The 22,158-nt window shown below is 40.7% G+C and overlaps 3 protein-coding genes across 7 annotated transcripts; all 3 read left to right on the forward strand.

Annotated features, from left to right (window-relative positions):
• The first annotated feature begins 10,405 nt into the window (after nucleotides 1-10,405).
• LOC135638535 (uncharacterized) lies at nucleotides 10,406-13,104 on the forward strand. Of its 3 annotated transcripts, XM_065151681.1 has the most exons (4): nucleotides 10,418-10,482; nucleotides 10,555-10,668; nucleotides 11,482-11,693; nucleotides 11,801-13,104. In XM_065151681.1, the coding sequence occupies exon 4, from the start codon at nucleotides 11,855-11,857 to the stop codon at nucleotides 12,977-12,979; it is 1,125 nt and encodes a 374-aa protein (XP_065007753.1). In that variant the 5' UTR covers nucleotides 10,418-10,482; nucleotides 10,555-10,668; nucleotides 11,482-11,693; nucleotides 11,801-11,854; the 3' UTR covers nucleotides 12,980-13,104. The 3 variants fall into 3 exon arrangements, with proteins under 3 accessions (XP_065007752.1, XP_065007753.1, XP_065007751.1); XM_065151680.1 differs by lacking the exon at nucleotides 10,555-10,668 and having other exon boundaries at nucleotides 10,406-10,482; XM_065151679.1 differs by having other exon boundaries at nucleotides 10,555-11,693.
• A 1,829-nt stretch (nucleotides 13,105-14,933) lies between these two features.
• On the forward strand, nucleotides 14,934-18,832 carry LOC103985230 (uncharacterized). Of its 3 annotated transcripts, none has more exons than XM_018825799.2 (8): nucleotides 14,934-15,164; nucleotides 15,530-15,704; nucleotides 15,988-16,050; nucleotides 16,378-16,444; nucleotides 16,546-16,649; nucleotides 17,074-17,118; nucleotides 17,307-17,756; nucleotides 18,366-18,832. In XM_018825799.2, exons 2-8 carry the CDS (start codon nucleotides 15,567-15,569, stop codon nucleotides 18,534-18,536), a joined length of 1,038 nt encoding a protein of 345 aa, XP_018681344.2. In that variant the 5' UTR covers nucleotides 14,934-15,164; nucleotides 15,530-15,566; the 3' UTR covers nucleotides 18,537-18,832. The 3 variants fall into 3 exon arrangements, with proteins under 3 accessions (XP_018681344.2, XP_009401143.2, XP_018681345.2); XM_009402868.3 differs by having other exon boundaries at nucleotides 16,549-16,649; XM_018825800.2 differs by having other exon boundaries at nucleotides 15,536-15,704.
• A 1,157-nt stretch (nucleotides 18,833-19,989) lies between these two features.
• LOC135638292 (two-component system protein A-like) lies at nucleotides 19,990-21,348 on the forward strand. Its single transcript, XM_065151358.1, has 4 exons — nucleotides 19,990-20,572; nucleotides 20,658-20,804; nucleotides 20,896-21,015; nucleotides 21,088-21,348. The coding sequence occupies exons 1-4, from the start codon at nucleotides 20,123-20,125 to the stop codon at nucleotides 21,145-21,147; spliced, it is 777 nt and encodes a 258-aa protein (XP_065007430.1). The 5' UTR covers nucleotides 19,990-20,122; the 3' UTR covers nucleotides 21,148-21,348.
• Nucleotides 21,349-22,158: the final 810 nt, after the last annotated feature.

Genomic DNA, 22,158 nt, shown 5'->3' on the forward strand with positions numbered 1-22,158 from the left:
TCGAGCTCTGGCAGAGAGGTGCAACCTCTCTGGACAGGAGATGCATCGCCTGAGCTCGGTCTTCGAGCTCTGGCAGAGAGGTGCAACCACCTTTGGCAGAGAGGTGCAACCTCTCTGGTCAGGAGATGCACCGCCTGAGCTCGGTCTTCGAGCTCTGGCAGAAAGGTGCAACCACCCCTGACAGAGAGATGCATCCGCCTGAGCTCAGTCTTCGAGCTTTGCCAGGCGGTGCAACCTCTCCAGTCAAGAGGTGCAACCGCCTGATCCCGGAATTCCGGGATTTGATCGTTTTGAGCTCCAAATTTGAACTGGGTTAGGGCCTATAAATACCCCACCCGTTCAGCACAGAAAGGATACAGATCCACTCCGAATTCTTGATCTTTTCTGTGATTCTAAGAGCTCAAAATTGTGTAAAGTCCAAAAGTTCTCCTCTTTCTGTTCTTCAAAGGCTTGAGTTGTAAAGAGAGGAGAGAAAGGATCTGTAAAGGTTGTCTCCTGAGCCTGTCAAAAGGAGAGAAACTGTAAAAGGGCAGTTGGCCTTCGCCTATTGAAGGAAGGCCTCTAGTTGACGTCGGCAACCTCATCGGTGGAGGAAGCCAAAAGTGGAGTAGGTCAAGACTGACCGAACCACTCTAAATCTCTGGTTTGCGTTTATTTTTTAGTACTTTATCATTACTGCAAACCTCCTACATAGCTACTGCCCTTTGCGCTTTTACGATTGATTCTCTAAGTTCGGATCTTTTCGAATCTGCATTGAGACGTAAATCGGTGTTTTCGTACGATCTTTACATCGCAGTTTACGCTTACGCTTTGATTCCATTCATAACTGCGAACTGCTTTCTGCACACTCACAAAAAGATTTTCAAAGTTCAGTTTCTGCGTTTAGACGTAAAACTGCGTTTAGACGCAAAACTGTGTTTAGACGTAAAACCACGTTTAGACGCAAAACTGCGTTCAGACGCAAAACTGCGTTCAGACGCAAAACTGCGTTCAGACGCAAAACTGCGTTCAGACGTAAAACTGCGTTCAGACGTAAAACTGCGTTTAGACGTAAACTGCTCTTAGACGCAATCTATGCTTAGACGCAAACTGCGCTTAAATACAAACTGTGAATCAGCTTTTGCATCATAATAGATTTTATTGAACGAACGCACCTTTCGGTTTTAAATTGCTGTAAGATTTCCGCTGCACTAATTCACCCCCCCCTCTTAGTGCTCTAGATCCTAACAGCTGCTCAAAGGCTGCAGAAAAGATTCATCTATTGCTTATGAAAAGAGAAAGAATACATGGCTATTTATAGGGCTTCTAAACCCTAACTCCTAATAGGACTCCTACTTAAGACTCTTACTTCTAACCAACTCCTAATATGACTCCTAGTCAAGACTCTTATTCCCTTACAACTCATAATTCTTCTCTAAGAAAACACCTCCTACATGAATGCCCCTCTCAATTAGGACTCTCATAGCTATAGTCCTAACAAAATGTCCCTCTCAATTAGGACTCTCCTAGCTAGAGTCCTAACAGTTTTACATGAATGTCCCTCTCAATTAGGACTCTCCAAGCTAGAGTCCTAACAGACCCACCCTCTTCAAATCAGCCTTGTCCTCGAGGCTGATGATTCATGAATTCTGGGAATTTGATCTTCAAGTCGTCATAGTTCTCCCAAGTGGCATCTTTTATTGGTAGGTTCGCCCATTGTATTAGAACTTCATTAGTGGGTCGTCATCGTCGAGTCACGATCCGTCGATCAATAATGGCACTTCGCTGGGTCTGGAGTTCTCTTTAGGTAGTCATATTTGGTGGGTGGCCTTGGGCTCTCTCCAAGCACCTATTTACAACTGTCTCACCGTCGATTTGTGGGTGATATGCCATACTCCTTTTCAATTTAGTACCCTGCATATAGAATAACTTGGTCCAAAATCTACTCGTGAAGATGCAAGTAGAATTTATCATAAGCACAATGCGTCCCTTATAGTGTAATTGTTTTGAGTCCCAATTGTAATGAGCCACGGAGCTTGGTGCTTCCTCCAATTTTTTTATAATCTTACTAGTCTCTGAATCTTCCTGCCATTCCATCTTAATATCCTTAAGAAAGTTGCTGGTCGGAAGTGAAATGGTCGAAACTTCAGCTTGCTCGGGTAGCTGCGAAAGCGCATCTGCAAGAACATTCTCTTTCCCCTTTTTGTAAGTTATTTCATAATCAAATCTAAGAAGTTTTATTATCCATTTTTGCTGCTCAGGGGTTGATATCTTTCGCTCCAAAAAGTACTTGAGGCTTTTATGGTCGGTTTTAATTTGAAATCGTCGACCAATCAAGTAGAGTCTCCACCTCGTTGTTGCGCGCACAATGGCAAGCATCTCCTTATCATATGTTGACTTATTTTGATGGGAGGGAGATAATGCCTTGCTAGTGTATGTGAGTGGTTGACCATCTTGCATGAGAATGACTCCAATTCCGACTCCAGATGCGTCGGCCTCAATAATGAAGGGTCGGTTGAAATCTGGTAGTGTTAGCACCGGCGTCGTCGTCATGGCTGTCTTAAGTTTGTCGAAGGCAGCGGAGGCTCTGTCCGACCATTGGAAGACATCTTTTTTCAATAAGGAAGTAATTGGTGCACTAATCTCTCCATAGTTTTTCACGAACTTGCAGTAGTAGCCTGTTAAACCCAGAAAGTCATGTAGCAATTTTATGTTCCTCGGGGTCAGCCAGTTTTGAATTGCTCCAATTTTGAAGGGGTCTACTACCACACCTTCCTCTGATATGATATGCCCAAGATATTCCACCTTCTTTTGAAGAAAGCAAAAATTCATAGTGGTTGTTGTGTGTTCAAAAGATGGTTTTCGGTATGTCTTCTTTGCATACTCGTATTTGATGATACCCGGATCGAAGGTCCAGCTTTGTGAAGATTTGTGCTCCCTTAGCAACTCATCTACTACTAGAATAGGGTATTTATCCTTGATAGTTATGCCATTGAGAGCTCGGTAATCAACACATAATCGCCATATTCTATCCTTCTTTCGTATGAGGAGCACCGGTGAAGAGTAAGGGCTGCAACATGGCCGAATAACTCCTGTTTTGAGCATCTCATTTACAATCCTTTCTATTTCATCCTTCTGGAGATGTGAATACTGATATGGCTGAGCATTTGCTGGAGATTTGCCTGGAAGAATCATTATACAATGATCATGCCGACGGGTAAGAGGTAGGTTGCGCGGTTCGTCAAATATATCTAAAAATTCAGCAAGCAAAGGAAGTAGATTTGGATCTTCAAATTTTGTTGGCTATCCATTAGTTTGCTGCTCAAGTTGTACCAAAAAGTCGCTGCATGCTTTATGCAAAACTTTCTCCATTTGTTGTGTGCAAATCGTCGTTACGTCGCCCTCACGTTTCCCATGCAGTATCACCTGTTTCTCCTTACTGTAAAATTTTATAAATAGTTGTATAAAATTCCAAGAAATATTACCTAATGTCATCAACCATTTAATTCTAAGTATGGCCTCATGATCATCAAGAGGGAGGAGGAAGAAATCTGCAATTATCTCTTGGTCCTGCAGCAACAGTTTCACTTGCGGGCACCTATGATCACACTTCAAAATCCGTCCGTTGGCGACCGTAACGACAAACCTGCTGCAATTCTCAATAGGTAAATTCATATGGACAGCAACCTTAATGTTTAGGAAGTTATTAGTGCTGCCCGTCTCGATGAGAACAGTGATCGGTTGTTGTTTGAGAAGGCCTCCAACTTTCATCGTTTGTGGGTTTGAGTAGCCAGCTAGTGTTTGTACCGTAACTTCGGTCGGTTGTGGCTCTTCTTCTGCATCTTTTTTTTCATGTTCAAGGCTCTCTTCTAAATGTTCAATGACCTCTTCTTCTATCGATTCAATCATAAGAAGTCCTCCTTTACTACAGCGATGCTCACGGCTCCACGGCTCGTCACAATGCCAACATAACCCCTTCGCATATCGCTCCTGAAGCTCTTCTCCTGTTAACCTCTTTGGTGCAAGGACTTGGTCAACAGTAGGAGGGGCTGAGGGCTTCAATATTACTAGTTAAGGAGTGACCCTAGTCCTCCGAGCTTCATGGTTCAATTGCTCCTCTTGATGTCGTGCGAAAGAGATGGCTGCCATAAGCGTGTACGGTTGTCGCGCTTTAACTTCTCCTCGGATCTCCGGCTTCAAGCCCTCAATGAAGGTCCTCAATAGCTGTTTTTGAGACCAATCATGATTTTGATTAGATAACCTTTCAAACCTGGTTTGGTACTCCTGAATGGTGGAGGTTTGTCGGATCTTTGCTAGTTGTTCGTCAATATTCTCGTAATCGGTTGGTCTGAAGCGGATCAGCAGTCCTTCTTTGAATTGTTGCCATGAAAGGACTCCATAAGTATGTTCAAACTGTTTAAACCATTGTATAGCATCCCCTTCAAGATGTATAGCTGCAATTTTCACCATAGATGCATCTGCGATTTTGTGGTACCGAAAATATCGCTCCGCGCGTGAGATCCAACCAATCGGGTCTCCCTCTTCCCATCTAGGGAAGTCCACTCTCATGCATGGATAGTTGGGGTCGGTCATAGAGCCTCTCCTCACTTGGAAGTCATCTCTTCGGGCTTGATGTGATTGGGCAAAGCTCTCTCCTTGATATGATTTTTTCGGGCTTAGTGGTCGGCCCAATCTGAGTTCGGTAAAGAGCGTCTGAATCTTATCCTCCATTCGCGCCTCCAAGGCTTCGAATTTAGCATTGATTGCCTCCTTAGATGCCATAGTATATGGCCCCAAATCAATGATGTTAAGATCTCTCTTTTGCTGTTGGGTTAAAGGCATGTATAGGTTGAGAGAAGTGATGGTCGAAAGTGTTGGTGGATTGGTGGATGTAGGCTGCGGTTTAGGCTTGTTTTGTGGCTGTTTTGGGTGCAGTTTGAGGGAGTGGTTTAGTAGAGTTTTAGGGCTATGGATGAAAGTTTTGGATTTGTGGTAGATGGTAGCAAAGGTTTGACAGAAATCCGTGGAAGTTGCAGCAAGTATGTGCTGTCTTGTAAGAGTAGAATTGTCGTCGAAGAAACAACGGTTTCTCGACGTAATTTCCACCAAAAACTTGGGAGAATTGAGGAGGGAATTGATAGCAAAATCACAGTTTATATGACAGCAAGGATATCTAATTTAATCAAGAAAATTTCGGCAGTATAATAGCAAGGAAATTGGTGCAAGTTGCAATTGCAGAATTATCGTCGAAAAATTTCAACGGGTTACGATGAAAATTTGCAGCAACATAAAATCGTTTTTAGAGATAAATTTCTTAATAAATCAATCTTAGATGGAAGCCAAGATGATCTATGAAGTGTATAAGAAATTTCATTCAAAAAGATTGCAAATAGATGGGTTAAGGCAACGATATGCAGCTGAAATTTTCCGCAGCATAGATTTTCAAGTGCAGCAGATTGGACATAAAAGATCAGTAGTTTATATTGAGAATTTTTCGATGAAACCAAAGGGGAATCTACTGTTAGAAAGTGTTAAAGATGTCATAAAAATTTCGTAGAAATTTGGATAGAAAAAGCACAGTAGCAAGATCAAACAGATGCTATGCGGCTTGAATTCTGCAATTCAAGTGCAGCAGATTGGACATAAAAGATCAGTAGTTTATATTGAGAATTTTTTGATGAAACCAAAGGGAAACCCACTGTTAAGAAGTGTCAAAGATGTCATAAAAATTTCGTAGAAATTTGGATAGAAAAAGCACAGTAGCAAGATCAAAAAGATGGTGCTATGCGGTTGGAATTCTGCAATGTATATTTCGTCGTAGAGATGAAAACTTTGTGACGAAAAGTTTATGCAGCAATATAGGAACGATTTTTTTTTTTTTTTGGATTTTCGAATAAGGATAACTAAATTGCAGCATCAGTAAGGTAGGAAACCAGAACCTGTTGCAATTCACGGGGAGATCAAAGGATGATCCGTGATGGTGGAGATGATGACGGAATTCGGTGACGATCTTTTAAGCAATTGTGGGAATTGCTTTGGATGGTTGTAGAGGGTTGATGGATGGTTGTGGAAGGGCAGCGAGATGCCAAGAACGTTGCTCTGATACTAGGTGTTAGAACCCTTGCATATTCTAAACTTGGGGTTGATCTCTTTAGGGGATCGGCCTTCTTGGAATTCTATAGGGGTTCCTCCCTCCAAGTTGCTGCTCGAAGGCTGCAGAAAAGATTCATCTATTGCTTATGAAAAGAGAAGGAATACATGGCTATTTATAGGGCTTCTAAACCCTAACTCCTAATAGGACTCCTACTTAAGACTCTTACTTCTAACCAACTCCTAATATGACTCCTAGTCAAGACTCCTATTCCCTTACAACTCCTAATTCTTCTCTAAGAAAACACCTCTTACATGAATGCCCCTCTCAATTAGGACTCTCCTAGCTATAGTCCTAACAGAATGTCCCTCTCAATTAGGACTTTCCTAGCTAGAGTCCTAACAATTTTACATGAATGTCCCTCTCAATTAGGACTCTCCAAGCTAGAGTCCTAACAGAGATATGCAGGAAGATAGTGTAGAGTCTGATGTTGATCTACCTGCAAGACATGTTGAGCAAGAAGAAGTTGGAGAGCAACTTCCCGTAGAACCTCAAATGAGAAGATCTTTTAGACAACGTCAACCTTCCAAAAAATTCTCTACAGATGAGTATGTAATGCTTACTGATGCAAGTAAACCATAGAGTTACCAGGAAGCAGTTGAAAGTGAGCAAAAAAAAGAATTGATTAGTTACTATGTAGGAAGTGGTTAGTTACTATGCAGGAAGAGATGAATGATCTTCAGAAGAACCACACTTATGATTTGGTGCTATTACCAAATTAAATGAAGGTCTTAAAGAACAAGTGGGTTTTCAGGTTAAAGACTCAAGAATATTGTTCTCAACCAAAGTACAAAGCTAGATTGGTTGTGAAAGGCTTTGGTCAAAAAAATGTATTAACTTTGAAGAGATTTTTTCTCCTGTTATTAAAATGTCTTCTATTCGTGTTGCTCTTGGTATTGCTGCTAGTCAAGACTTTGAGGTTGAGCAGTTAGATGTGAAGACAGCTTTCCTTCATGGAGATTTAGATGAGGAAATTTATATAGCGCAACCAGAAGGCTTCAAAGTCAAAGGTAAAGAGAACTTTGTCTTCAAATTGAAGAAGAGCTTGTATGGGCTAAAGCAAGCTCTAAGACAGTGGTACAAAAAGTTTGATTCATTTATGACAAAAAATAAATACAAAAGAATGGCTTCAGATCATTGTGTATATATCAAATGGTTTGGTGAGGATTTTATTATTCTCATACTTTATGTTGATGACATGCTTATTCTTGGGAAAGATATGTCTAAAATTGATAAATTGAAGAAAGAACTAAGTGAGTCTTTTGCAATGAAGGACATGGGACCAACAAAGCAAATACTAGGTATGCAGATTTTTCGTGATAGGAAAAATAAGAAAATTTAGTTGTCATAGGAGAAATACATCGAGAAGGTATTGGACAGATTCAGTATAAGCAATGCAAAACCAGTTGGTTCTCCTCTTGCAGGTCACTTCAAGTTGTGCTCAAAACAGAGTCTGTCAAGTGATGAGGAGAAGGAGAAAATGCAAAAGGTTCCTTATGCTTCAGCAGTTGGAAGTTTAATATATGCAATGGTATGTACGAGGCCAGACATCGCATATGCAGTTGGTGTTACTAGCAGATTTCTTACAAATCCAAGCAAAGAGCACTGGGCAGTAGTGAAGTGGATTTTTAGATATCTTAAAGGGAGCTCTAAGGTTTGATTAAGCTTTGGAGATGGACCACATGTGTTGATAGGTTACACAGATGCAGATATGACAAGAGATATAGATACGAGAAAGTCTACTTCAGGTTATGTACTTACTTTTGCAGGGGGAGCTGTGTCATGACAATCCATGTTGCAAAGGTATATTGCTCTCTCCACCACAGAAACAGAATATATTGCTACTACAGAGGTATGCAAAGAAATATTATGAATGAAAGAATTCTTACAAGAATTAGGGCTGAAATAGGAAAATTATGTTGTACATTGTGACAGCTAGAGTGTCATCCATTTATGTAAGAACCTGATGTTTCATTCTAAGTCAAAGCATATAGATGTTAGATACCACTAGATTTGAAACATATTTGAAGAGAAGCAGTTGTAGCTTCAGAAAATTCACACAAATGACAACGGAGCAGACATGTTGACAAAAATCTTACCAAAAGAAAGACAAGAGATATGCCGACAACTAGTCAGCATGACTTCACATTGAGGAGTTATGGGACAGCCTCCCTTATGGGCTGAAGGGAGAGGTTGTTGGGTTGACAGCCCATATTCAGCCCAATGTGGGCTTTATCAGCCCACATTTTCACCCCCTTTTAACCTAACTCTAATTAACATTAGAGGGTGTGGTGGTTGTCAAAAACTCCATAAATAGGGCAGCAACGAGGGCAGCAATATTAGAGATCTTCACAGTAGAAAAGAGGTGAAGAAAAAGGTAGAAAAATAAGAGAAAGAAATGGAAGAAAACAAGGATAACGTAGAGAGACTATTCTCAATCATCTAGTAGCATTCTCATCTCATGTTAGATCAAATCTACAGTAGACTCTTCCTGTGATTACTTAAGGAGGTTTTAGATATTGTGGACAATGACGTGATCCTTGTATCCTTATGATTATTACTAGGGTTTAGAGCAAAAGATTGAGATTTGTATATTCATTATTCTCATAGTGGATCATCTCTAGTTTGCCCCGTGGTTTTTACCCTTCACATTGGAGGGGTTTTTCACGTATATTTTAGTGTTCTATTTGATTGTGATTTCATTTAATTCCGCTGTATATTTTGGTTGGTTTAAGAGATAATATTTGCAGGATCATGTTCCCAAGCAACATCTGCATAACTCGAGTGGTTAAGAAGCTAATTAACGTAATTTCGTGCATTATACTTACTATCTTGTGTAAAACAAAAGAAATGAGTTACTTCAAATCTCCACCTTACAAATATTTTATTTTCTTTTACAAATATTTTTGAAGAAAAATCACTTAAGCTACTTGAGATTTTTTCACATTTAGTTTGTTAAGCAACAATAACTATTCCAAGTCTTAACATTCTTCAGGCTTAAATGGATGAGACCATTTTTCATCTTCATTAGACTAATATCTTTTTTTTTTTTTTTTTTTTTTTTGGGCAAAACCACTTGAATTGTGAAGCAACAACGCATGTTGTCGCATTTAATCACTATGATCGAAAGTGTTTAACTTGAATTCGTGATTCCTTGTGAATTCAAGTTTGTCTTATCTCAATATGTGGGATGTAGATAGAGGGAGTTAAGGTTAACTCCGTCGTCAATTGGTTGTTATAATAAAAAAAGAAAAGATTGTTGAATCTCGAAATTTGATAATGAAATCAATTGATAAATTAATGATCTAATCTATGTGTTGAGATAAGTGTTATAAGATTAATTATGATAATGGATAAGACATTAAACAGATATTGAGCCGGAATCAAAGATCGAACGATATGATGAATATTTAGATAATGTATCAAGAGTTCGGAATTCAATGATTGCCTTATGCATCATCAACTTTGTCGAGACATTTTGCCTTCAAGACCAAAATTTGTATGACACCTTTATATTACCTTGACTTATATGAAGATTTAAATCATGTTAAGTTATGTTGATATATATATTTACTAGTCAACCCAGCAATGTTGACCTTTGCCGATGACCCATTCAGACGGTCACATTAGAAGCCAACCATTCAACCAAGCCCAGGCAACGAACGCCATCTATCACGGTGGCTAGGAACGTGATCACACGCCCATTTATGGCTTCGATCAATCTGTAACTTCTAATTCGATGGACCCCAGCGGAATGTGCCACAAATGCGTGGTTTGGGTCGAAACATACCCGACGCTAAGAAATGTTTTCCCCGCTCTAATGGGAGAAAACTGTCCTCTCCGTGGACCCCACGTGAGCCCCACGGTTTCTTCTTTTATAAGACAGGTAATTTAGCGGGCAGGTTCGAACACGTAAAAGAAGTATGGCTCGAGTCCGGACGCGGCAGAAAGTCGACTCCCACGTCACAAGCGCTGCTCTCTGGTGGCACTGCAGCAATTAATGCGAGACCTGGTCCTGTTAACACCTATCGTACGTCGGATCAAGATCTAACGCTGAAAACTTGGCTCTCCGCGGTTTGCTCTTTCCTCTTCGGAGGCCGCCAGAATGACCATTCCACCACTGCGCTAATACCATTTTCCACCGCCCGATCAGCATCGGAGCGATCAGATTGTGATGAGGCGCATCAAAATATTGCCGCGAAAGGGTATTTATGTAATTATATGTTCTCGTTCCGACCAAGTCTATTTTATACGTCTCCGTCTTTCACGCACGAACTCTAACCGGCGGAGGAACCGTAACCCTCTCTCAGTGTCGTCTCGACACATCGCTTCTGGAGGAATCCTCCTCCCGGGTAGTAATTCTTTTTGTGGATAGTATTACTCATTAAGATCGATTTTGATTATATTCTTTTGGTTTGATCCAGGTTTCTCTATGTTTTGTACTCGATTTTTTGGGAGAAAAAGGTGGTCTTTTTTTGTTTCTATGGGAACGGAAGACAGTCTGCCACAGCAGCTGAAGGAAATCGATGTCTTTTCTTGTAATTTATGTGCATGCGTGGGTGTGTCCGTGTTGTGACTTTGGAGCCATCGAGTTTTGGCTAATATCTTTGGTTTTATGTTGGCGTCGATTGTGGTTAAATATCGACTTGCAGGAAATTTGTTATATTTTCTCTTTAGTTCTGTTTTCTAGGTTGAATTTACTTATGTTCGTGGCTATTGGCTGGCAAATCCTTCTTTTCTGGCTTTGTTTTTTTTTTTTTTGCGATTTACATGAGAAAATCTTGCTTTTGCACAACGTGGTTAAAGCTAAGTAGTAGATTCTATTCTGAGATAATAAATAGAAAGATGTGTTTTCTAGTGTTCCTACTTGCATTTTACTTCTGGAGAATTTAATTTTTAGATGAATTTGGACTTAGGAGGTTCTGAATTGGTTACTTTCCGAAAAAAAAGAAAAAGAAGATTCTGAGGTGGTTATGCATTGGCTTATGGTTGATTTACCAGAGGTTCAACTGTTAGATTGACCAACTAGATGATCATTGTGCTGATTGAGCTCTAAATTTTTACAGATTTCCTGTGGACTTCATCTCACAACCCTAATAATCGACAAGCTTAGTGGTTTACTGAACTCCAAGTCTGCAGATTTGGTTTATTTAATGCTATTAGAACCATTCTGTTTCTTGTTTTTGTTTAGAGATCTCATCTGTATTCATGAAACAGTCTCTTTTTGTATATTTCTAGCATATAGCTTGGTTTTTCTCCCTTAAGTTTTCTAGTCTTAACAGATCTATTGGATTGATATATGATTTGAGTTTCTTCCTTTTCCTCTTAATGAATAGTCTTTATATACGCAGATAGCTTGGTGTCTGACTTTATGAAATGAGATTCAGCAATTGCTATTCTCAACAAGCGTCATCCATAATCAATCAAAAAATCAGTTGAAAAATGATTTGAGATTTAAGCAGGCAGGTGTGGTTCAAGCTCTCCAAAATGAAACTGATTTGGGAGTCAATCAGGCAGGCTTGGATCAAGCAGCTTCTAGTTTCCCAGATTCAGAAATAAAAAGGTGTTGATGTAGAGGATCAAATTAGTTTTGTTGATACATTGTCTGAGGATAGTGATTACATGTGGTTATCTTTGGATAGCTTTTTGATAAGCTCTGATGACTTGCAGGATATCTGGGAGTCTGATTGCTTGAATTGGTCTCTGAAAGGTCAGTTATCTTCAATGTCATCATTGCCTGGAAGTTCTGATGTTACTTCAGACAAGAGCAATGAAGCTTTTGTTTATAATGGGTCAAAGTCTATCCCTATAAATGAAATTTCCTTAGTTCTCGGCAGACAATTGGCCATCGAGGTAAAAGATGTGGAGGAATTAATACAAGGAGATGTTGGAAGCCAAGAAAAAGATTCTTCAGTTGCCCATCCAGAGTGCCTTACTTCTCACTGTCCTCTACGTGATGACACATCAATCAGCAACAGTTTATGTGCATTTCCTAGTACATATGTGGATACACCATGGGATCTTGATAGAACAGACATATGGGTATCTTCATTGGATCTGGAGAGAGAAGACTCTGAGCTACTAAAGGATAGAGAAGAAGAGTTTGACATTTTTATTTCTGATTTTCCCAGCCCTTCTTTGGGTGCAATGGGACATCTGCAAATTTGGTCTTTGGGTTCTAGATCTCTAATTTCTGGTGGTCAAGAAGAAAAATTCAAAAACACTACTACGGATTCAGATGAACCTCTTTATTGGCCATTTAACCACAGCTTGTACAATGGTCTGGATTTTGAGAAATTTGTATGCCCATCACCTTGTAAGGATGCAAGGAACATTGGCATTGCAGGATTTCCTGGTTCAAAATTAACCAGGTTGAGACTCCATCAGAACAGACTACAAGTTGACAGGAAGGACAGTCAAAGAATTGGAAGAAGGATTACAATTAGTCCGAAACCAAAGGCTGTTACCGCTGAACATGAAACAAGAGATGCGGGCAACGGTGCTCAGAGGTCGGCTCTGATGTCATCAAGGTTGAGCAGATCATTCAAAACTCCTTCCTATCAGCATCCATGGAATATCTCCAAGAGAAGAGGAAGGCCTCAGTTAAAGATAAGTGTCGGGAAATATGGTGGTAGCAGCACTGAGTTGTTGAATCAACCTCTGAAGGAACTTGAATTACACGATTCAGTCTTCGAAGGGAATTCAATTGAAAAAATTGTTGGCCTGAATGAATTTGATGGCCATGAAGGCATCAATGTGGATTGCGAGGAACAGTTTATTCTTCAATCATCTCCTTATAGGGGATTAATTCCTTTGAAAACCATCGAGTGTGTCAGAGGACAGTGTTGATTACAAGGGTGCAACTTTTAGGTTCTGAGCCGTGTAAGATCGACCTTATTCTAGATGGTGTTTTCATTAAGCATGTTGAAGTTTGTGAAAACTGCATTAAATAACAGATGTATTGGTCTCCTTCACACGATTCTATGAAGCATTCTGGATAGCAACAGCCGTTCTAGTTTATTTTGCTTCAGTACATCACTGAAATTTGGAGCAACACAGTGGTGCATTGAATGTGTCGGTGATTGATCACACAAGAACAGCATTTGAGGTGATTGCTCATCATTTTAAGTAATAGTTAAACAAAAGAACGGCAGTAGTCAAACTCTCAGTTAGTAAAGTCAAAAGGCACCTTTCCTGTCTGTAGCGAAGGAGTGGTGCATTAATTAGTTATTATTACATTCATAAGTCCACAGTCTAATAGTGTAATCTGCTTCCCATGTCTCTTACCACCATTGAGCATGAGTTTGATGCTTGTTTTGAAAGAAAAGCATCATCTGAAACAATAGTGATTTCTAAGTCGATATGGCTTTTCTCAGATGAGCAGTGTCTATGTGGCCCTGTTGTGCTCTAGTGAGGTGTGCAAGTCTCTCGACCGGCGTCGTAGATGTATTTTACAAACATTTTAATCTCTGGAGTTATACATTACTTTATATGAATTTAGATGTACAATATGTGTATGTTATTGCGATTCATCCTTGATGGTTAAGCTAATTTTTTACCCTTAAAACTCCATGCAAAAGGAGAATTGGTGGTTGAATACAGATAATGCACATAACTATAAGCTGCTTGGCATTAGATATTTTCATCTGAACATAGGAAAACTTGGTCATGGTTCCCTCTCAAACTATCCAGAATTTCTCCTAAGATGTTTCAACTCACAATATCTTTGATGATTAGGTTTTCATTCCATAAGACATACTTTAAGAGAACTCTGTTGCATTTTATGTTGCTTTGAGAAAACTCATTTCTAGGTCAATTTGAATCCTTGAAAGTTGCAAACACTTGATATCATGTTCCCAAGACTTGCTTGTGTGGAGAGAAATGTTGGTCTGACACAGTGAAGGTGCACAACCGATCCACAACTCACTCATTGGCTTGAAGCTGCCAGTGACCAACCAAAACATGATGCATTATAGAAATTCTCAATGTTTTAGAAATTTCAATCCAACTCTGGTTATAGACTCTGGACAATTCCGAACAAGAACAGCATACATATATGAATCAACTCAGAACATGTCTGACTAATGAATGTTGATCCAATGTACATACTAAATTGATAATACAGCATTGGTTGTGATGGGAAGCTGAACTCCTCCTAGTGGCAGAGCCTTGTTTCGCACCGTGGTTACACCCTTGTCTCTGACCCATTCATCATTCTTCACAGAGTGTGTGCTGTGATGTGATATCGGTTGCTACGAGTTTGATCATACACAGCTTAGAACCATGTATGGGGTGATTCGCTTTATCTATCGCAGGAAGGCAAAATCTTAGCACAAACTTTTCAGTTTTTACTTCAAAAGAGAATAGAAACTTCTTCCGTTCTTTGTCTTTTCTTTATAAAATCCTTAAAACTTTCACGATAAATTCTTCCTCTTATCCCTTCCAATGGAGATATGATCCATTTTCAAATTTGATCCAGTGATCCCACCCAGACTTAAGTTCCAAGGCAAAGTCTGGCCTTGAAATTATTCAGGATGGATGTTGACCATGGAACCACGACTTTGGTGTATGAAAGCGGACATTGTGAGCAGGTGGGGACAAATAAACTAATATTTGTCTTTTGCCCCACCGAGCAGGAGTTATTTTCAACCACACAATCGTCAATATGACTGACCCTATGGACGGACTGATATGTCCAATGACTCAAACCCAAACGCATGTCCCATATATTATACAAGTCAGAAAAAGAGATAGAGATATATATATATATATATAATTTGATGTAAGGGGGCCATATTCGAAATCACAAGGGACGGGATTTTCTCGGAACATTAGAAACCCTTCCCACGCGGTTTCCGGCTCGGATGGCTGCGATTCCGGACGTTACGCTCTTCTGACTAGGGTTTAGGATTCTTCGTCGAAGCTGTTGCCATTACTTGGTCGCGTCTCGGGGTTTAATCGATGGCCCCAAAGAGTTTGGATTCCCGACTTCCCTCCCCGGGATCGCGACTCTTCTGACGTCTTCTTCTTCGAGGTGCCGTTTTCGACTCCTCTTGCTCCTTTATTGATTTGGCTTTTCTGGATTCTAGTTCGGTTGCTTTCGTCGTGGGAGTTCGAAAGATCGTACCTTTGTCTTGGAAGATGACTTTTGTGTGTGAAAGATGGGATTTTTCTGGGAAATTGTTTGTTTAGGCACTAGGGTTTTTTATCCTGTGATTCGAATCAAAATTCTTTTTGAGCTTGTTTTTGATACTTCAACGTATCGAAGCATGCGTTTATTTCAGATAAAACCCTGGAATCTGATGCGTCACATCATGTGTATGTGAAATTGAAGGTTTCATAAGTGTATTGGTTTTTGCGAATATGATCATCTTCCGCTTCTGATGTGTTTGCTGACAGTGGCAGAGCTCTTACTAGACTTTGAGAGACGGGACAGATGAGGGCACCGTCGCTTCTTGTTCAATGCTGGCTGGGGTTGATGCCCCATGACAAGGACAGTCATGCTGGTGTTTCCATAGCATCTGAAAGGGATTTGCATCTTCCCTCACCGGCTGTCGAGATTGTTCCTTCCAAGGTACGTCTTCCAACTTTTGAGCTCATATCTTTACCTGTTTGGGTGCTAAGCCTTGTTTATGTTTGAAAAAATCACTCAAGTTATTACGTGCATCTGTAGTGTCAAGTGCTTCAGTTGCTGCGATGGACCATTAGTTTTTTGGTTTTCTTATACCAAAGAATCGCAATTTGGAAAATTTGCTGCTGTGGATACGAAGAGATTATGTCTAAATGATTTGATTGACTAGCTCATATTTTGTTCTTGTGACCACCAAGTGCTCTTTTCTTCTTTGGCTGTTTTACAGAATGCTCACCCATACAAGTATGCTGGAGAAAATGTTGACCTGCAAGGTCTCAAAATTTTTAAGGTACCAAGTTACTTAGCGCACGCCTGCGCGCACACACATACATACATATACATATGTACATATGAACATGTATGAACATATGTATATGCATATAGATATGTATGTATATACATATCTATTTATATATACATATGTACATATACATATACATATGTATATGTCTATAGATATGTGTATATATGCATATCTATTTATATATTCATATGTACATATATATATATATATGTATATACATATATATATATATATGTATATACATATACATATATGTATCTACATTTTCCTTTTTCAACTTATCTATGTCTATTTTTATTATTTGATTCCCAGGGAAGGGTTAGCATGGCTGACATAATCGGGTTTTCAAATTCAGAGATGCTGTCATCCAAGTTTGATGGTGAGCATATATGAGATAAGAATTTCTTCAATGGTTGGTCATGTAAATTGGGTTGCTTTGTAGAAAAGAAGTTTACCTTTTTGGTTTACTTTCTCAACTAGTAGGATCATTGAAATCTTGGGAGAGTTCAGCTGATCTATTAAGTGCTCTTAAGCTTGAGATTCGTGATGGGCAGCTGAGTTTTAGGGGAAAAAGGATTCTTGAGGTACCTACATTCTCAAAGCCCTTTCCTTTTTATTTTCCGTTTGTCAGTTCTTACACTATATTTCTTTTCTTTCCACTCTTGGCATGTGTGGACTTAGTTGGATTAATAGTTCATAGCATATTGTATTCAGTTGAATCTGATTAATGCTAAACTTATGATGGAACTTTGCTTAATGGTGTTAAGCTTCTTCATCTGTCACTGCCTCCTTCTTGCTTGCCACTTCTTTTGAATGTTTTCCTCTTTCCAATTATATCTGTCTGTATTTCTGTCTTCAGGTGTAATTTCTTCTTGCTGTAAAAAAAATTCTATCATAAGATATACATTGTTGACTTTTCTCTGTAGATAGAAAATGTATGATGTTTGATTTTTTTTTTGTGCAGATGAAACAATATATTTGTTTTAATTTGTTTGATAATTGCTGCAGCTTGGTTGCGGTTATGGTCTAGCTGGGACTTTTGCTTGTCTGAAGGTATTCATTTGTCTTTGTTTGCAAAAAGCTCCATTTCTTAGTGGGGATATTCAAATTCAACATGAACTCATTGAATAATTTTTATTTTGCTTAATTTTAACAGTACGTAAATTGTCACCATTGATCCAAAACCATATCATTTTTCATCGTGTGGTTCTTGCTTAATTTTCCATGCAATTTTGTTCTAGGGTGCTTCCACAGTTCATTTCCATGATCTGAATGCAGAAACAATTAGATGCACAACCATGCCCAATGTCCTTGCAAATCTTGAGCAGGCTTGGGATAAGCAGAGTCACCAACCAGAGAGTCCCTTCACTCCATCTCGGCAGCAGTCTGCTTCTGATGTCCATTTTTATGCTGGAGACTGGGAGGAGCTTTGTACTGTCCTATCTGTGGTGAGGATGGATGCTAGCCTCAGCTTCTCCGAGGATGATTTTATGGATGGATGTAGCAGTCACGATGGAAGTATTATTGCTCATGAAACTTGTTCGAGGCAGTCGAGGAAGCTCTCTGGAAGCCGTGCCTGGGAAAGGGCCATCGACGGAGACGCCGGAGATGGTGGCTATGATGTCATTTTGATTACTGAAATTCCGCACTCAATGAATTCTCTGAGGAAGCTATATGACCTGATATCAAAGGTTAGCTGGATTTTTATTCTCTATATTCTTTAAATTACTCATTGATATTTTTGATATTTGCCCAACAAAATATTTATTGATATTGTATACAAATAAGATTGATGGTAAACCATTATGATGAAGAACCTCATAAACTTGCCAGTCTTCCCTAGTTAATCTCTTATTTGAAATTTGTTAACAGCTTTTAAACCTTGCTTTCACTACTCTGTTAGATCTTGATCTTTCTGCTTTATGAAGAAGGTCGCAAATGTGTTCCCCAGGACCATTCTATGTCAATGCTGACTCAATTAAAGGCCTGACTTCTCAAACTTAATATGTAGATCTTCTTTGACCGCATTCTATATTGTGAGTGTGAAAGTTATTTTTCCATTTTTTTATCCGATTATATGGGTGTTCTGTTATTGTTGTTATATTGTGTAAGAGCAGTAGTCAAACCAATACGGACCATGGAATGACAACCATTACCAGTTTAAGTCTTCACTTGAAAGATGGCTTTGAAGAATCTCTCAGTTGGCCTAGCTTCAGAGATTACCACATATACTTGCCTTTTGCTTGGATACTATGGCCGAGAATTGACAACCAAATCTGATTGGATTCTTTATGATGCAGTGTCTACGGCCACCATATGGAGTTATGTATTTGGCTGTGAAGAAGAACTTTGTAGGTTCGAGTGGTGGAGCACGGCAGCTAAGGGCCATGGTGGACGAGGAGGGTGTTTATGGTGTCCACATGGTTACAGAATTGGTGGATCGGGAGATATGGAAATTCTTTTTCAAGTGAGCGTGCTCGAGAAGATAAAGATCTTGTTCTTCATAGTAAGGTATCCTTTGTTTGGCACCGCCTGTCACTTATGTACATCGAACTGAGTGAATTCTTCTTTTGCTTCTTCACCAAAATAAAGGTCCAAAAGTATGGGACCTGAGCTTGGAGTGCTGCTATTTTGTAGATGGTACGTAGTATACAGTGATTTTTTTGTCATTCAAGTTCAGTATTTGTATGCAAGACTTCTTTTCTGTATTGTCTGATGAAATCTACTGTCGAATCAGTCCAACGTAACTACGCCATTCATCTTCGTATGTAATGTCTTTCATGATGAGCCGTTCATATCAACATTGCAGTTGTTTTCATCAATGATCAGAACATAGATTTTTTTCCGCTATTCATCTATTCCCTGTCATGATTCCCTCGGGCCAAATCTCTGTTTGCATCATGCATTCTCCGACCAGCATCACAATTTTGGTGTTGTTTGGGAGGCAATGAGGCACCCATCTACTTTTCCAGTATAAAGTTACTAAGTCGTGATTATATCTTTGTGTTTGCATTCCAATTAGTCTCGCATTAGATGATGCTTATGTTGATTTATGTGGTCAAAGTCTCCTGTTAATTATCCAATCTACAGTGCCAATAAAGTTGCTATTATTTTTATTTTACTTGCGCATTATCTTTCAAGCAAGGAAAGACCACTTCTACCCAATTAGGATCAATCAGAACCCTTCCCCTTCCATTCTAAAACTTCCCTACTTTTGGAGAGAGAGAGAGAGAGAGAGAGAGAGTGTGTCTCGTGTTCTTCCCACACCTCTCCAACATCCATAGATAAGCTATTCTAAAAAGTCTTTCAGTGGAGTGGGCATTCTCCTGTGCATAATTTGTGCCATCACCACATCAAATGCGTTTATTCCCATTCAAGTTTTAAGCTTGTATTGAACTTTGTATTTCGTTAAATAAAAATTAATAATCATTAGAAGAAAGAAAAAAGATTAGAAAAACTGGTCAACGGTGTGAGGCCACGGTCAGAATCAACGTCCGCCTGATCGCCGGCTCACTGTCCTCCGCGGTCTCGTTTTCAGGGTGGGGAGGACGTCAAAAGGACCTCCGACGGCATCGTCCGTGCGGCCGCGGCAGGATCCGACCCGGATTCGCCGCCGCCGCGAAATCTTTTCCTTTCGCCGCCACACAAAGATCCCCTCTCCCCGTACGGACGTCTGATGACTCGTCCGCACGAAGCCTCGTGCGCCCTCCTCTCCCCTTACGTGAACAGTGAGGATATCCTGCTCGGGATATGGCGCGGGGGATTTGACGTTGCCGTGTTCCTCGGGGTCCAACTCCCCAATCCTTTCTTCTTCTACCACTAAATTTTAGCTTTGCTTCCCGTTCGAGAATGATATCAGGCCATGAACGCAGGCGTCGAAGTATGCATGACTGCAGACGAAGAGAAGCAGCAGCACATGGATGCTTCAACTCCTTTGCCTCATTGTCGCGAGAGCAGTAGGAGAAGCAACCCCGGTGTTCCCAATCTCTCCACTTACGGGAGCAGTTGCTCCTTTGTTGGGCTTATTTTGCTTATACCCTTCCCTCATTTTCCTTGCATGGCATGTCAGTGGGCGCCAGACTCCGCTCCGAGAAGCCGCCGGGCCCCGCCCCGTGGAAGCATCAGCACTGCCAGCGTGCGGCTGGGAAGCGGCCCCGGGTGTCTCCCCCACCACCGCCGGGGTCACGCGGTGGAGCCACGTCGCTCCCTGGTGAGAACATTAATGGAGTGGGAGGAGGGCCATTGCCATATCCGGCATTTGACACACTGTTCTTGCTGCCGCGTGGGAGGTATCGCAGGTGTACGGCCACGGATACGCTTCAGGGAGCCGGCGTCGACGACAAGCAAGAAACAGGATATAATGGGCGTCTTCCTCCTCTGGCCACGGACGCCATTCCCGCTGCATCCTCCTCCGCTGCCGTCCTCCTGCTTCTGCTACATGGCGATGGTGGCCGGCGGCAGCCAGCGTCGGAGAGTGCTGCTCGTGGAAGATAACGAAGTCAACCGGGTACGACCTCCCCTCCCTTTCTTCTTCGTAGATGAGTGTCGCTTGGATCGATGCGTTTGTGACGGGTCACGCCGTGCCGCCGCAGGTGGTGGTGAGAAGGCTGACGAGGGAGATGGGCATGGGACTGGAGGAAGCAGAGAATGGCAGAGTGGCAGTGGAACTCATCAGGCAGGGAAGAGCCTACGATCTCATCCTCATGGACAAGGAGATGCCTGTCGTGGATGGTCACGAGGTAAGTTCCTCCTCGCCATGCTGCAACATTTGGATCTCTCGTTCCTGTCGTCCTCTGTATTCATGCATGCATCCCACTCTGCCTGCAACAGGCCACCAGGCAGCTCCGATCACTGGGAGTGACGACTCCCATCGTAGCGCTCTCCGGGAACACCCTGCAGTCCGACAGGGACTCCTTCCTCGAAGCTGGTGCCGACCATTTCGAAGCCAAGGTACATAGCTCAACAACAACATCATCATCATCATCATCATCACAGATCTCTAATGGTGTCTTCTGCTTGCAGCCGCTTTCCAGAGGTCAATTCATGAAGATACTGACCAAGTACGGCCTTCACCAGCTTTAGTAGCTCGTCTCTAGCTCTCATGAAGCCATTGCCCACTGCAAGGGGCCATTTTGAGGCTTCTCTCGTCAATAATTACATCTAGTTTTTGCTTTTGTCCTCTTTTCAGTTAGACACAAAAAAAAAAAAAAAAACAAAAATAATTAATCGGATTCAAGTCGATGCAATTAATTCGAAGTCAGAGATGAAGTATGTTGTTTTTTGCCGCGGTAGCTTAACAAACACAAGTCGTAGCATATGATAGTTGCTGTTCATTAAATATTACCAACAATTTAAGCTGTATATACATACTCTTTTGTTTGTCGCTCGAGATTTGCGAAACAAAATTATCGGCTATTCTAATTTAGTGGAGTGATCGGATGGCTGTCAGTAGGAAGGAAAACACATGACCCCAAATTCTCCACTAGTTTTGGTATTGGTTTAATGATTTGGACGGCAAAAACCCTGGGTACCACAAGTGGGTCCCGATGTGGGTACCACTTGACTTCCAACTGGGAGACGGGTCTCGGTGGGTCCATAACATTGGTTCGCCAATTTCCGATCGGTTGTTTCGAAGAGAAAACAATAATATTATGCATTAGTTTCTCGAAAGTCTATGGAAGGATAATTTTAAAGATATTACGCACAAGATTTGTAAGCTCCAATGGGATCGTTTTACTTCTTCTTTCCTTGTTTAGCCAACCAATTAATTAATGGTTAGTGGGATTATTCATTTCGTACGAGTGCAAATCGTATTATTAGAACTCGGACGTCTCTTTATGGATTTAGATATAAGATCTATCAAGTATGTAAAATGATATGTTAATCGCCAGAATGCGTTGACATGGATGGAGCCATTTACTTTAATGTTAGTGAACAAAGAAAATAAATTAAATAAGGTGTTACAGTAAATAAAATTAAGAGAAAAATTAGAACAAAAACTGATCCTTGTTTCGGATTGATTTCACGAGCAATGTCGCACCATTTCTGCACACGGTTTATGTTAGTAAAGCTGCAGCAGAAGAAGGTGAAGCC

Source organism: Musa acuminata, chromosome BXJ3-5, assembly GCF_036884655.1.
Source record: "Musa acuminata AAA Group cultivar baxijiao chromosome BXJ3-5, Cavendish_Baxijiao_AAA, whole genome shotgun sequence".
Classification (NCBI taxonomy): domain Eukaryota; kingdom Viridiplantae; phylum Streptophyta; class Magnoliopsida; order Zingiberales; family Musaceae; genus Musa; species Musa acuminata.